The sequence below is a fragment of the Prunus avium genome, chromosome 3, assembly GCF_965620075.1.
Source record: "Prunus avium chromosome 3, drPruAviu1.hap1.1, whole genome shotgun sequence".
Classification (NCBI taxonomy): Eukaryota; Viridiplantae; Streptophyta; class Magnoliopsida; order Rosales; family Rosaceae; genus Prunus; species Prunus avium.
Window position 1 is genome coordinate 36,886,070 of NC_142286.1, and position 15,373 is coordinate 36,901,442.

General features: G+C 35.9%; 3 protein-coding genes across 3 annotated transcripts; 1 reads left to right on the forward strand and 2 right to left on the reverse strand.

Annotated features, from left to right (window-relative positions):
* Positions 1-7,787: 7,787 nt before the first annotated feature.
* LOC110759042 (Mitochondrial substrate carrier family protein) lies at positions 7,788-10,959 on the forward strand. Its single transcript, XM_021961066.2, has 6 exons — positions 7,788-8,141; positions 8,585-8,966; positions 9,057-9,253; positions 9,818-9,962; positions 10,080-10,233; positions 10,549-10,959. Exons 1-6 carry the CDS (start codon positions 8,095-8,097, stop codon positions 10,572-10,574), a joined length of 951 nt encoding a protein of 316 aa, XP_021816758.2. The 5' UTR covers positions 7,788-8,094; the 3' UTR covers positions 10,575-10,959.
* Positions 10,960-11,458: 499 nt separating this feature from the next.
* On the reverse strand, positions 11,459-13,143 carry LOC110747060 (putative methyltransferase At1g29790). The gene has a single exon (XM_021947269.2). The coding sequence runs from the start codon at positions 12,952-12,954 to the stop codon at positions 11,557-11,559; it is 1,398 nt and encodes a 465-aa protein (XP_021802961.2). The 5' UTR covers positions 12,955-13,143; the 3' UTR covers positions 11,459-11,556.
* A 241-nt stretch (positions 13,144-13,384) lies between these two features.
* LOC110747058 (small acidic-like protein) lies at positions 13,385-14,720 on the reverse strand. Its single transcript, XM_021947267.2, has 4 exons — positions 14,200-14,720; positions 14,055-14,102; positions 13,777-13,955; positions 13,385-13,671 (listed from the first exon to the last, which is right to left on the reverse strand). The coding sequence occupies exons 1-3, from the start codon at positions 14,548-14,550 to the stop codon at positions 13,782-13,784; spliced, it is 573 nt and encodes a 190-aa protein (XP_021802959.1). The 5' UTR covers positions 14,551-14,720; the 3' UTR covers positions 13,385-13,671; positions 13,777-13,781.
* Positions 14,721-15,373: the final 653 nt, after the last annotated feature.

Below are 15,373 nucleotides of genomic sequence, written 5' to 3' on the forward strand. Positions count from 1 at the left end.
GCAAGCTACTTTAGATTTTTTCTTCTTTCATACCTGCTCCTGTTCTATTTCCAGTTTTCAGCCGAAATTATTGACTCCTCCAAGTCAGGGATCACGTGGGGCTGTTCCGTTTTGAAGGCCAGCTTGAGTCTAGTTTGCTTTTGAGCCTAACTTTGGATTTCTTCGAGGCCCAAGTTTTTTCTGATTCCTATTGTTCACAAGCCCTTTAATGTTTTGGGCCGTGTTTTTGGCCTGTCCACTCATTTAATAGGCTGGGTCGTGCTGATGGGCTTGAGGTCGTCTGATACAAGCGGCCTAGGAGATGGTGTGGGCTTTTGTTTTTGGCGTGCTAAATTTGGGCCCAAACACATGCTAATTGATGATTATTTTTTACTTTAAAAAATAAAATTGTTGTATGCCACAGTGTAAGTTTGTATTAGATTATGTGAGAGCCTTAATTTAAGTTTCGCACAGGGCCCCCAAAATCTTAAGACCGGCCCTGGCAGGTACTAACGGTCTACAATACTCTAAGACACGACCTCCAATACACAGGCTCAAGGTCCGCTATGAGCACGTTCGCAGCCGGATATAGGTCTCCAAGTCATAGAACCATTGCCCAAAAATAATAATCAAAAGTATAGAAAGTATGAAGGTAGAAGAAGAGAAAAACATATTGTGGCGTATCGTATTGTGGTATTTTAGTGGTATCTCAAATGTGAAGGAGGAGTGGCCTTTTATAGGCATCCAAGAAGATGTAACCTCCACTACATTAAACTAGAACATTAAAACATTCAGTATAGAAATAAAACCTGAAAATTAAATATTTATAACCCCACAATAAATAAAATAAAACAACCAAAATAATTAAACAAATCAAAACGGTAAATTTTTTAAAACCTTTTTAAAATTCCAACATTAGCAATATGAAATACTGCTACTCTTTCTTATTAAGAAAACCTGAGAGACAAGGGAGAAAGAGAGAGCTTGTTAATCGATTATAATTTTAACAAATCAAAGCAATTGTTAATGTTTTTGTTGAGATTATCCCACAAAACAACAATATAGTATGCATACATTACCAAGATATTTATAAAAGGGATGAGATGAGGATATCCACAACAAATCGAAACATGCATAACAGATATGAAAAATCCAACAGTTAGAAAATGTGTTGTTCATCCTAGAATCCCAACAATGGGAGAGTTGGAAATGTGCCACGTTTATTGACCAAAACGTACCAACACTCCCCCACTATTGTGTGCGGTGGAAGCGGATTTCACAAGATGACCAAATATGAAACATGTCAATCACCAAAAACAAATATGCAAATATAGAAACCCCAGTAATCAAAAATGTAATTAACTCTATTTTAAATTGAATTAATTTCAATTACATTTTGGTATCTTAGAATTGTACCCTTAACGCATGTTTGTCCATAAAATCATATATTTTTAACATGTGTCAATTTTTAGACATGTGTCAATTTTTAGGAGGGGTGGTGAGGGTACACCATGGTTAAGGGTGGTGAGCAAAAATGCACCCATTTCTATTATCAGTCCCTAATAGCATTCTATTGAGACTGTTTTTATTTTAGTCTCCAATAAAAGGGTCCCTGTTGAGCGTTTTTCTAGTAGTGTTGGAACAGTTAGATGTCATGGGCGGTGGAGATTTAACATAAAAGGCAAAACATAAGAAATACCCCTTTGCACCGCCATTTGAGAAACAAAGAAACAACGGGCAGACCCATCCAATCCGGGAGATTTAATTACTGAATATAGTATTTCTTTTTGTTCTACGATTTCTATCATTGAGAGAGTTAAAAGATTCATCATGGACTAGCTAGGGCTTGGACGGGTAAAGCTTTTGAAAACCAGGAAAGGTTGAAAAATAAAAAGAAGAAGAAGATACAAAACGCGCACTGTAGTGTTGCCTAATTCTAGTATTTGACAAATTGACACGTCCATATTTCAAACATATGTTGTGAATGCGAATTAGCGTCCACGTGTAAATGTGTGTAAATGAATGGATGCTAAATGCAGAGGTTTGGGATCCTAAAAGTAATAGCATTGCAACCTTAAGCTAATATAATTGCATATAACGCAAATATTTGTTAATCCTTAAGCATTTGGATTTGTCGTTGATTTTGCATTTTAATATTTTTTATGGAGAAATTACGGAATGGTATGGTATCACCATGTTAGCTGGTGATACTTCCACTCAGATATTGCCATATGTCTTTTATAATTAAAAAAATCGTTAAATTGTTTTTCTAACTATACATTGGGTTCCAATTTTACCCTTCAAAAGAAAAATAAAAGAGAAAAAAATAACTGTGCCACAACCTCCACCTCTATCGTTGTCCCCCTCTGTCGCACCCTCCCTCTCTGTTTATTTTAAATTTAGAAGATTTATCGCACATGATTTTACGTCACACTAAATCAATTTATTTAGTCCATATTTTTATTGTTGGTGCAAGGTGGAAATGTATTTATAGCCGCGCGGCCATACTCCATAAATAGAATATTTTAAAGGTCTAGTTGAGCGGCTATACTCAATAAATATAATATTTTAAATGTATAGCTGCGTAGCCATACGCCATAATATAATATTTTAAATGTATAGCGAAGCGGCTATACTCCAAAAATCTAATATTTAAAAGTATAGCCACGCGGCAATACTCGATAAATAGAATATGTTAAAAGTATAGCCGCGCGGCTATACCCCACAAATAGAATATTTTATAAGTATAGTAGCACAGCTGTACCCTTTGAGTAGCATAATATGAATTTCTCTTTTTTAATTACTTTAATTAGTAGTTATGTTTTATTTATTATTTACTTAGTGAATTATTAGTATTTATATATTTTATTAAAGGAAAAAATAGAAAAATTTAATTGCTATTTATTAAGTAATATAATTCATGAAGTTAATTAAAATATTTAATACTAATTATTCGCTAAAGAAATGATAATTAAAATATAATTACTAATTTAACTAATTAAATAAGTCAAAGATATTATTTAATCACTAAAAATAAAATTGAAAAAAATTTAATTAACCTAAACATACTAAGTATATATATATATATATTTTAAAAAAAATTCTCCAACGAAATTGCGTCTAGACATGTTTATCTCGGTGAAGTTTGCTATCATCGAGAGAGGTTTAATCCGGCAAATATTTGCCTACATAGACATGTGCCGACGAAATTTCGTCAGGAAGTGTTTGTGTCTTTTTGTTTTAATTTCAAAAAAATAAAATTAATTTCTTTACTTTTGTTTTTTCATCCAACTTCTTTAATTTAATATATGTAATTAAATAATATCTTAGCCTTTTTGAATTATTTTAATTAGTAATTATGTTTTAGTTATTATTTTTTAGTGAATATTTAAATATGTTACTGATTTCATAAATGACTGAATAAATAGTAATTAATTAATTTAAATTATTTTGTAGATTTTGTTTTATATTAAATAATAGTTAAAACATAATATATTTAAAGAGTATAGAATCATTGTGTTTTCTTACACGCATATTGCCAAGGGGTCACGGAGGTTCGAATGTAAGACCACTAATCTGCAAGACCATACCACTACACTAGGCTCGACCCGAAAGCCACACATCCTTATATTTTCAAACATATTTTAGGAAATGCATATTAGCGTTCACGTGTATATATAGGCACATAGGCACATTTTCCGCAAATATTTGTTGATCCTTATATGAATCAAAATACTCATAAGCATTTGGATTTGTTGTTGATTGTGCATTTTAGTACTTTTTTTTTAATGAGAGGAAAAAAAGATTGGAAAAAGGAATGTCCAACGGTTACAATAATAGTGAATTATGATTAGAAGGAAATTTTTCAATAAAAAAGGAAAATTTTTCAATGAAAACGGAAAATTTTTCAATGAAAACGGAAAATTTAATGTCATCATGTACAAAATCAGCTCGACAAAGAAGAAAAAAAAAAAACAATTTGTGGCCATAAAAAAAATTGCATATACGCACAAACGGTTAGAGAATCACTATTATGCTATTTAGAGAATGACACAGATATGATCATTAATATAATGAATATAAAACCCCTATAAATATTGACCTGTAGACTCACAACCAATACCACCACTAATCTAAGAGAGGAGAATTTCAGTACTAAATTAGAAACCAATTACTTCTACTTAGAAAAATGGTGAAGGCTTCCTCCATAACAGTGTGCTTGCTTCTCCTCCTTGTTGTGGCACATGGTAAGCATATCCTCATCTCATCCCTTTTATAAATATCTTGGTAATGTGCATACTATATTATATTGTTGTCGGTCTTCAAATTAATTGTTGGATATACATATATTCAGGTTTGCGAGATGGAGTTAAAAATGGGAAATTTGAACATGCGAAGAAGGTTTCATCCCCTTCCCCGTCGTCGGAAGTCTATCATCTAGAATGTGAATCTAGTAGCCAGTGCTTTGGTTGTAATCCTCCTAACTGCAATAATTGTGTGGGCGGAGCTTGTCTTTGTTCTTGCTGAAAAGACATCAATGATTGATGAGCTTGTAACTTGCTCAAATTCAAAAACACTTCAGCTCTCTGCTTGTAGTACTAATAAAGAAGATCAATTTTGATCTGAGTAATAATATTCTATTATATTTAGTGCATTCTCATGGACGTATTAATTTCTGAATATGAATCGTTTTTCTTTTCATTGTGTTTTTTTCAATCATTGGAAGAGTGAAGATTTACCGTTTAATACGTTGCTTCATTTGTCAAAATGATACGAATTGTTTTAAATTAACATTACAAAACAATTTAAATAATTTGATTCAGTCTAGCTAGTGTGACCAGTACTTATTAATGTAAAAATATATGATTTCATGGACAAACAGGGTACAACTCTAAGATACCAAAATGTTACTGAAATTAATCCAATTTAAAATAGAGTTAATTACATTTTTGGTTATTGGGTTTCTATATTTGCATATTTGTTTTTAATTGACATGTTTCATATTCAGTCATCTTGTGAAATCCGCTTCTGCCGCGCACAATAGTGGGAGAGTGTTGGTACGTTTTGGTCAATATAAACACGGCACATTTCCAACTAGGATTCTGGGATGAACAACACATTTTCCAATTTTCATATCTGCCATCTGGTATACATGTTTCGATCTGTTATTCAGTGGGATATCCTCATCTCATCCCTTCTATATTGTTGTTCTGTGGGATACTCTCAACAAAAACATTGACAATTGCTTTGCTTTGTTAAAATTATAATCGATTAACTAAGCTCTCTCTTTCTCCCTTGTCTCTTAGGTTTTCTTAATAAGAAAGAGTAGCAGTATTTCATATTGCTAATGTTGGAATTTTAAAAAAGGTTTTAAACAATTTACTGTTTTGATTTGTTTAATTATTTTGGTTGTTTTATTTTATTTATTGTGGGGTTATAAATATTCAATTTTTAGGTTTTATTTCTATATTGAATGTTTTAATGTTCTAGTTTAATGTAGTGGAGGTTACATCTTCTTGGATGCCTATAAAAGGAGAGAAACTCTCATGTAACGGGGATGGTACTTTTTGCTATCCCCGGCCAATAATGTGATGACACGTAGGATGACTTTTCCACGTATCATTGTGTTATTGGCCGGGGATAGCAAAACAGTGTTATCCCCGTTACATGTATGTTTGCTATAAAAGGTCACTCCTCCTTCATATTTGAGATACTACTAAATACCACAATACGATACGCCACAATCTATTTTTCTCTTCTTCTACCTTCATACTTTCTATACTTTTGATTATTATTTTTGGGCAATGGTTCTGTGACTTAGCGACCTATATCCGACTATGAATGTGCACATAGCGGACCTTGAGCCTATGTATTGGGGGTCGTGTCTTGGAGTATTGTAGACCGTCAGTACCTGCCAGGGCCGGCCTTGAGATTTTGGCTGCCCTATACAAAACTTAAACTGAGGCTCTCACATAATCTAACACAAACTTACACCGTGACATACAACAATTTTATTTTTTAAAGTAAAAAATCATCATCAATTAGCATGCAAATCACAAAGAAATTATAGAATGGCACTGTATCCCCACGTCAGCTGATGATACTTCCATTTAAAATTTGCCTCGTTACAGCTGAATTTAGCCCTAATTTTTATCTTAAAAAAATATAAAAAAACTTGAAAGAAAAAATATACCCAGTAACCACCTCCCTCAACGACAGAGCCACCCACCCCAGGCTCCATACCATGGAAATCTATCAGAAGGTTTTAGACTTCTTGACTTTCAAACCTATGTGTTCTGGGTTTGCAAGACCATAAGCATTACATCAGATTTACCAAGGATGAATACGGTTCAATTGGGGCATTAATCTGGCTAGAGAGCGGGTAATGGGTAGATTGCAGAAGTAGTATGAACCACGATATCAAAATATAAAAAAGATTTTGGAATGTATATATGATGGAAACTATATCTCTACTGTCTACTGTCTAAAGTTGGTTCATAAACTTCCCTCCCCTATATAATTGGACCAAACCAAACAAGTAGTGTGACTGAGCAAGTGACATTGATTAACTAGCTGAAGAAAATTTTAATTTAGATGACTTCAACAAATTCTAACAGATGTTTTAGAGTTGGTGCAAGAAATGGATCTTACTTTCGAATCACCACCTCCAACTGATTCATAGCGGTCATGAATTTGATTTAAACCAAACAGTCCACCTTCTTTGATTAATCCAACTCCTTTGCATCTTGAGCTTGAGCATGCTATCATCCTCAGATTACCACATCTCTTGCACATTCCCAAAGAACTGAATATTCAAAAGATTCATATGCAGCAACACATAAATCAGAATTCACAAATACATCTGAATATAGTATGCATGCAGCAAGTATAGAACCACAAAATAGACAAATCCCACAAGCAAGTAGTCTACATTATTCGCAAAATCTGAAGAAGCATGTAGAAACTGAAACTGGATGACACATTTTACCCATTATCATTGTTGTAGTCAATTTGTCTACAAGTGCTCCAACTTCCAAAGTTGCCTTTACAATTAAAATTTATTTCTACCCTTTACAACATAGTGACCCACACCACACGGAAACTTTTCATTGTAAGGATATTTACGCAAGCAATTCCTTGAAACTAATTACAAGCGGGTCCTCTTTTTATTTATTTATATTTTTTTCTAAATAGTATAGCCGCGCGGCTATACGTCGAATTATTTTTATATATAGAAAGAGTATAGCTGCACGGCTTTACTGGGGTTGTTTTTTAATTCTTTTTTATAAATAGTATAGCCGCACGGCTTTACTGGGGTTGTTTTTTTTAATTCTTTTTTATAAATAGTATAGCCGCACGGCTATATGCTTTAGATACTGTGATCTTTTTAATAATTGTTTTTCCCTCATTTTTGTTTATCGATAAAAGAGTAGTTTAGAACATTATCCATAACTATTAGGCCGTTACCCAAGTCTCTATTCTCCATTTTTAAGTTTTTACTTTTTCAGAGTTATTATCCATAAATTTAATATTTTTCACGTTTAATACTCGTATTGTACACATACATTTGTATTTTTCATGTTTACTGTTATTTATATTTTTTGCCAAAAAGTGTACTGTTACTTTGACAAACATGCGTGGAAAAATCCAACAAAAGCATTCCCTTCTGAAAACAAAAGAGGAAATTGACTGACCATAAATAAAAATTAAAAAATTTGACCCAAAAAATACACATACAAAATTTAGGTTAAATGATAATAAAAATTTAATTTGACCAAAGAAAATATAATAAAAATTTATTCTATGACCCTGCAAATCTACACTGTAACTATGTCCTCCTGACCGCAGGGCATGAGTCGCCGAAACACAGAAAAGTCAGCGAATTGACTTCACGCCACCTCCAAGCAATCGAAATTCTCCCAAAAATTATTCCAAAACTCGGGAAAAGTCATTTCTTGCTGTTTCGTTTTCACGCGTTAACAGCTTCGACCAAACACCGTTTTGCTTAACGGATCCCGTTTCCCAAAATTTGGGACATTTCAGCTTCCGAAAGATGAGTTCTTGACTCGCCCCCAAGATTCGGCTTTCTTTGTTGTGTTCAATTTCGACGACCCCATGGCTGCGCCCAACTCCATTGGCAACACCGAAATCAATTGGGACAAGTATGTTCTTTGTTTCGATTTTCACTTTTTGTTTGATTCATTGACAAATCCCATTGCTTGCTTTTTATCTGTTATCTTTTGGGTTATAACTGTTATATTTTGTAGAGAAATTGGTGCTGTAGATTGATTGACTGTATTGCTGGGAAATGTTGAATTGATTATGGAATTAGAAAGGACATCTAAAACCTACCTACCCATATTTATTAATATGGATTTGATTCTCAATTAAGTGAATATTGTGCTCTGTTGAACTCATTAAGTTTGTATCTTTACTTATGCAGGCTTGATAAGACTAAATTTTATGCTGTGAAATGTTGGATTGATTAAGGAATTAGAAAGGAAATCTAAAACCTACCCACAGATTGATTAATATGGATTTTTTTCTCAATTTAGTGAATATTCTGTGCTGTTGAACTCATAAGTTTGTATCCCTACTTATGCAGGCTTGATAAGACTAAATTTTATGTCGTTGGAGCTGGCTTGTTTACAGGGGTCACAGTGGCACTGTACCCGGTTTCTGTTGTGAAAACCAGGCTTCAAGTTGCTTCCAAAGATGCTCTAGAGAGGGATACATTTTCTGTCGTTAGAGGCATTTTGAAAGCAGATGGTATTCCTGGTTTGTACAGAGGTTTTGGCACAGTAATCACTGGTGCAATTCCTGCTAGGATTATATTTCTCACTGCTTTGGAGACCACCAAGGTGGCTGCTTTCAAGATGGTTGAGCCCTTCAAGTTATCTGAGCCTACAGAGGCAGCTTTGGCTAATGGACTAGCTGGGATGACTGCCTCACTTTTCTCTCAGGCTGTGTTTGTCCCTATTGATGTGGTAAATACCTTAACAGGCTCTATCACATGTCTTGTTTGAGCATTTTTGTAGTTAGGGGTTTGAGATAACTAATTTTTGAGTTTTCTTTAGATTAGTCAAAGATTGATGGTGCAAGGGTATTCGGGCCATGCAAAGTACAGCGGGGGGATGGATGTTGCTCGTAAGGTTATAAAGTCAGATGGCATCCGGGGATTGTATAGAGGGTTTGGACTTTCTGTTATGACTTACTCTCCATCTAGCGCTGTATGGTGGGCTAGTTATGGTTCAAGCCAGCGCTTAATCTGGAGGTGAGACATGGTAATCTGTTATCTATTGACTCTAGTTGTGTTGATAGAGCTCTTTTATTCTAAGACTAGGCCAAGTAAGTTTCAGTAAATTTAGATCTTTTAAATGAGTGTCAGCAATGTGTAATTGAGATTTTCTGTTGGACATTCTATTTTTATCTTAAGCAGCAATCTTCATTTAATGATATGAGTTTCTTTGCCCTGTGGCCATGACAAACACATTAAAACTTTGGAGATGCATCAGTTTGATGGTTGTTTTAGGTGGTTTCCAGTTGAGTGCGTTAGTGGAACATGATAGTTATGTTGGGAAAATTAGGAAGTACGAGTTGTTGGAAGTAATCATCAGGTACTGTGACTTTGTTGGCTGTTATGCTTTATTCTTAGATAAACGATCCAGTTGTATAGGAAGTCTAAAGTTCATTAAGCCAATGAACTTCTATAATTACTACTTCTAAGGGCAATGGACTTCATTCCCTTTAGAGAAAGAACTAAGGTGAAGGAGTTTAGGTGAATCATACCCTTTTGTCAAAATATCTCACTGTTGCATTATTCTGGTTCATTAAGCAGTTTCTTAGGCCATGGAAGTGGTTCTGATGAAGATGTTCCTGGCGTGGGGAAAATAGTGTTGGTTCAAGCTGCTGGAGGAATTGTTGCAGGTGCAACAGCATCCTGCATAACAACCCCATTGGATACCATAAAGACTCGGTTACAGGTATTCACATAACCAATTAATGTATGTGGTTACTTTGCTAGCTTGTAGCGTGCTCATCTTCATTTGACCAAGTTAATATGTGTTTTTTTTAAATAAATAATTATTGCTGCACTATAGGTGATGGGACACGAAAAGAGACCCACTGCAAGAGAAGTTGTTAAAGGCTTGATAAGAGATGATGGCTGGAAAGGTTTCTACAGAGGGCTAGGTCCAAGATTTTTCAGCATGTCAGCCTGGGGCACGTCAATGATATTGGCTTACGAATATCTGAGTATGGACTCTTACCTATTATGCTTCGTTATCGTATATTTTGGGTCTTTTCATGATCTTTCTTTCACATCATGTTTTCCTTACCTAAGATTCAACTTCTAGGCCCAAGTTTCTTTAAAAGTCATATATAACACTCTGTGAAGGGAGAACACTTACGCAATCTATATATTCAGGAATGATGAATTCCTCCCATTTGGCTTCTTCTTCTTCATTTTTGCCCGACTTGAAAAGTCCTGCTATGTGGTTTCTCATGATACTTGCAAAAACCCAAAATTTGAAATTTGATTTCTATTGTTGTTTCCTTGTGTTCTTTCAGAGCGCTTGTGTGCAAAAGATGAATAGAGGTCATTCTTCTTTCGGTCCACTTAGCATGGAATGATAGGAATTTTGTTCTGGCGTGGGCTGGTATTGAGCATTTCTGATGAAGGCTTTAGACTGGTAAATTCAAAATTGGGATTATGGACACTGAAGCTTTTGTCGTTAGTTTTGATTGGGCGATTGGTCCTGATATTATTTTATGCTTTACTTACTAAATTTTGGAGAAGTCCTCAAATTCTTTTAGTAATTTCTCTACTAGATAGTAGTGATATCATTCTTCGGGTAATTGAATTTATTTGAGCTGTAGGAAGTGCCAATTTTTTCTTCTATAGCAAGTGTATCTTCACCCCGAGCAAGGAATTTGAACTTATTAACACAGTTCTTTTTATAAAATTTGTTTTTTTGGCTATATTGTCTCCTTTAGGTGTAATTCTCAATAATTTAGAACACCAAATTCATTCACCAGAAATGATTGTAATTGTAAATGTACTTTTTTATAGTTGAAATGTTTGATCCCTGAAATTATTGATGATTGTTACTTGTTAAACTAGTTATGGAGTAAATCAAAAGATATAATGAACTTAAAACTCCATGGTGTGGCAAAATAGTAGTTTCCACTTCCCATGGTGAAATTGACACCAAAGCTTTCAACAAATCCCCACTTGGTTACGAAAACTTAGCAGAATCATCTGCAACGAGTGCAGTAGAATTAAGTACTTCAGATTCATCATCATTGGCAAATTTACTTTAGATGGTGTGCATATTGAGCTTTTTATGAATTTTGTGAGAGAACCCAAAGATACCAAAAGATATGCTTTGTAAACTTGACATGGATGTCAATATTGAGCTTTTTATGAATTTTGTGAAGTTAAAAAAACCCAAAGATAACAAAAGGATGACAGAACTTTATAAAGTAGTGAGAGTGAATTTACACCAATACATGGATGAAAATCACCTCAAGATACCATTTAAATCTAGTGGCTTCAAATTCTTGGTCTTGGTTTTCTTAAACTCTGACGGGTTTCTCCAATACAGCTGAGAAGAAGAGCTCATCTCCAAGCTTATCAGTCTTAGGTACAACCCTCCATAGTAATGGCTTGTAGCCTAACCTGTTAAACTCATCCAAATACAACTTAATGTCCTCCTTATGACAGAAGAAGCGGTCTATCCAAAGAAGACCCTTTGGCCGAAGGACACGGTCCCAATCAAACAACACAAACTGAAGGAGTTCAATTCCTATCCAGCCATCCAAGAACAAAGTAGAGTGGATCATGTCAAGGGTATTGTCAAAGAAAGGCAATCTTGAGCCAATTGATGTGTAAAGAGGAAGAAGGCCTCTTAAGGCAATGACCTCATTGAAAGGAGCCCCTAAGTTTAAGGTACTTGAAGCAATGGTAACATTCTTTTCCCTCATGATAGAAGCAAATGTTCCCGTTGTCGGGCTAAAATCTAGGCCGATTCTTATCTCCTCCGGCTTTAACGCAAGAACTTCATCAATGGTGAACTCTGCTGATCCAGACTCGTTTGTTGGAGTATCCCACCCTTTTTTTGAAAGGTTGAAGCAGTCTGAGCATTTGAAGAAGCCTCTTCGGTCCTTGGTTTCTTTGGAGACAAGGCAAGAGTAGTCTTTGCACTTGTAATTGCTCCATAAGATGTTAGCACCACTAGGTTGAGTCCAAAGGGAGGAGTTTATAGGAAATGGCTTGGTGTAGTGTGGGGGTGATTTTGTGAAGCATCTTCTTCTTGGTAATGGATCACATCCATGAACTATAAGCTTCTGAGCTATTCCCCAATCATCCGGGCATGTACTGTGAACCTTATAACTCATAAACCGGTCTAAATTGGTGGCCATATTGGCACAAGCCAACCCCATTGATGGAGTTACTGCTTCTACCCCAAGAAAATTCTTCTTCCCAATTAGCCTGTTTTGTTTTGGTGAAGTGTAATTGTGAATCTCACCTGAACTGAAGACCTTCTTACCCATAAACTGTTCTTCAGCTTCCTCGGGATCACTGAAATCTTCATCAACATTGCTCATCTCAGCTTTATCCAGGGGAGAATTCCTGTAGAGCCTTGATAAGCTATCTGCAAGTTTGTCCAAAGAAATGGCAATGTGAAGCACCTGATCCGAAAATTTCGCAATTGCTTTTGAGTCTGAACTTTCATTATGCAGCTGCTCCAGTAAAACCCCCAGTTGGATCTGCAAACGAGAGATATCTCCGTGCAGGGAATGAGGCAAAACAATTTGGTCATGGGAAGTACTGGCAGAAGTAGCAAAAATGGATTGTGGATATGAAACATTGAAGCCAAAAATGAATACTGTGAGGGGGCTGACAAGGAGAATAGCACATAACATTGCGGCAAGAAGGCATCTGACTGGCTGAGAGGAGCTTTCCTTCTGCATTTCTAAGATGGGTTATTTTTCTTCCTTGCATTTCTGGGGATAACAACCATTTGAACTGTCATTCAATCTTTCAAGCTGTTGACTGGAAGAGTGAAGTTGGATTTAATTCTCTTAATTTTCTATTGCGTTTTCAATAATCCCCAGGTGCATCGTACCATACTTTATAGTCAGTTTTCTTTGAACCTTAGTCACCCCTCGTATCAAACCATCTTGATCTATGATAATATTAAACTAAATTTTTTGCCAACTTTCACATAAGTTTTCCCCATGCAGAGAATTTTGTACACAATCTGCATAAAATTTGAAGTTTTTTTACATATTAAGTGAAATAAATTGAGATAATCTTTGGTTTTATTCAATAATAAACAGATTGAATAGGGGTAATGGCCAGATTAGGTGGAATTAGCATTTGATTTCTCAACTATAGAACTTGGAAGAACGAGAGCGCTTTATAATAGTTTCTCATATGGAACTCAATTAATACATAAACTCAAACAACATTTGAGGGTTCTTGTGCATAAAGCACTTGGTACAAAAACGAAGAATCAACCGCTATAAGAAAGAAAGAAGAAGATGAAAACAAGAAAGATGTTGGTCATTTAAACTCTTCACGACCTTCTTCATAGGGGTTGAAGATGGCTGACTTCCACTTCCAGAGTAATGGAAAAATATCTTTGTCCAAAATTGCGACTGATAGCACAAAGAGATGCATCAAAACTGCCCAAAACAAAGACAACAAATCAGTGTCTGTAACTTATCATCATCATTGTTTGTAATTAGTAAATGTAAGAATCCACACAGCAAAAGCTATTGAAATACTACCTCTATTAATTACAAACATGGTCCTCATCTTCTTCTTCTTCACCTTCTTCATAATCATCATTATCATCTCTGCTTGCCTCTGCATATTCTTCAAGTGATGCAGAGGGGAACATATCCCCAGCCTTGTCATCTTTGTCGGTTGCCGCTTTCGCTAAACCAGTAGCTTTGCCTGCGTTCATCTGTTGCAGTACAATTTGAGCTTACAAAGTATGTAACTTTATTCGTAGACAATACAAGAAGCTAAAAAAAAACAAATGGGTTTCCTTTAGAGAACATACCGCACGTATCAGTGTCCTCCTATCTCTTTCTCGAGCATTTTTTATGGCCTGCACATTATAAGTTGATAAAACAAAACAAACCCATCAATCCCATTTTGTAATGCAAACGCACTTAGAGAATTAAAAATGAAAAATAAAAACAAACCTCCTGAAGCTTTTTTTGCTCAGCTTCCACTTCCGAAGGGTCTTTTCCAACGATGCGTTCGACACGGCAACAGCACTTTGCACAAACACCTTGTTCCTTGGCGCAAGCAGAACAGAGTTTATGGTGAGACTGACGAACGGCGCGCTTGGTACAACGTTGGCACTTGGTTGGCTCCGTTAGGGTCTTGTACTTGCCGTAACGGCGTTTCCATTCGATCTGCTCCTTACAGCGAGGGCAAACCCCCGTTATCTCCGACAGCGGCCTGAACCGGCCTCCGACCTCCGTTTCGTTGATTTTGACGCCCAGGTTCGGCTTCCATGCGAATTTGTTTTGGTGCCTACCGTTCATCATAATTCCTTACACTTCTCAGAGAAAATACAGTTTACGATTTTGAAAATGCAAAGCAAAATCAACTGAGTTTTGGGAGTTGCAGAAATTCAATTCATATGCCTAAACCAAAAGAAAGAGAAGAAACTCTAGGGTTTTAGGGAAGGCAGAGAAGACTAACCCGATTTAAAATTTGGGTTTCCTGACCCGAATTCGATTTGGATATGGGCTGTCCTGAAAATGATTCGGGGTTTTGGTTTTGGGTTGATCTGAGGCCATATGGACTAATTTCTGGGAGCTTCTATAATGAGGAGGTTGAGTGAGGAGCTTATTTGAGGAGGCTCATCTCACCATCAAAAGGGGTGTGGACCCCCCAATGCACCCCCCCATGTGCTTTGTTTTTAATTGTTGATGGTGAGATTTCACCTCCTCAAATAAGCTCCTCATTCAACCTCCTCATTCTAGCCTCTCCACTAATTTCATAGGATCAATTTAGCCCTTGGGCAAGTAGAAATAAAGTAGCCCAACAAATTTTGGGTTGGATTTTGAAATTAAAGTCATGCCATTTTCACATGAGGCAATATCATCTTTGATTAGTCTATGATCAAGAACTGCATGCATAAAGGCATCAACAGTAAAATTAAAACATTCTGATGTAGAACCCAATTAGAGCAGGGCACGTAGGATCCAAATGCTTGGTTACATGCCAGCGTCAAAGCCAACGGCCCAGATTTGGCTTGGGCTCCAGGCTCAAATTTGTAGGTGAGATGATGCTTTGTGGGTGGCCATTTCAGATTTCCAGCAAAGAAAGCATAGTGTGAAGAATCCATCTGAATCCCATGCCCAT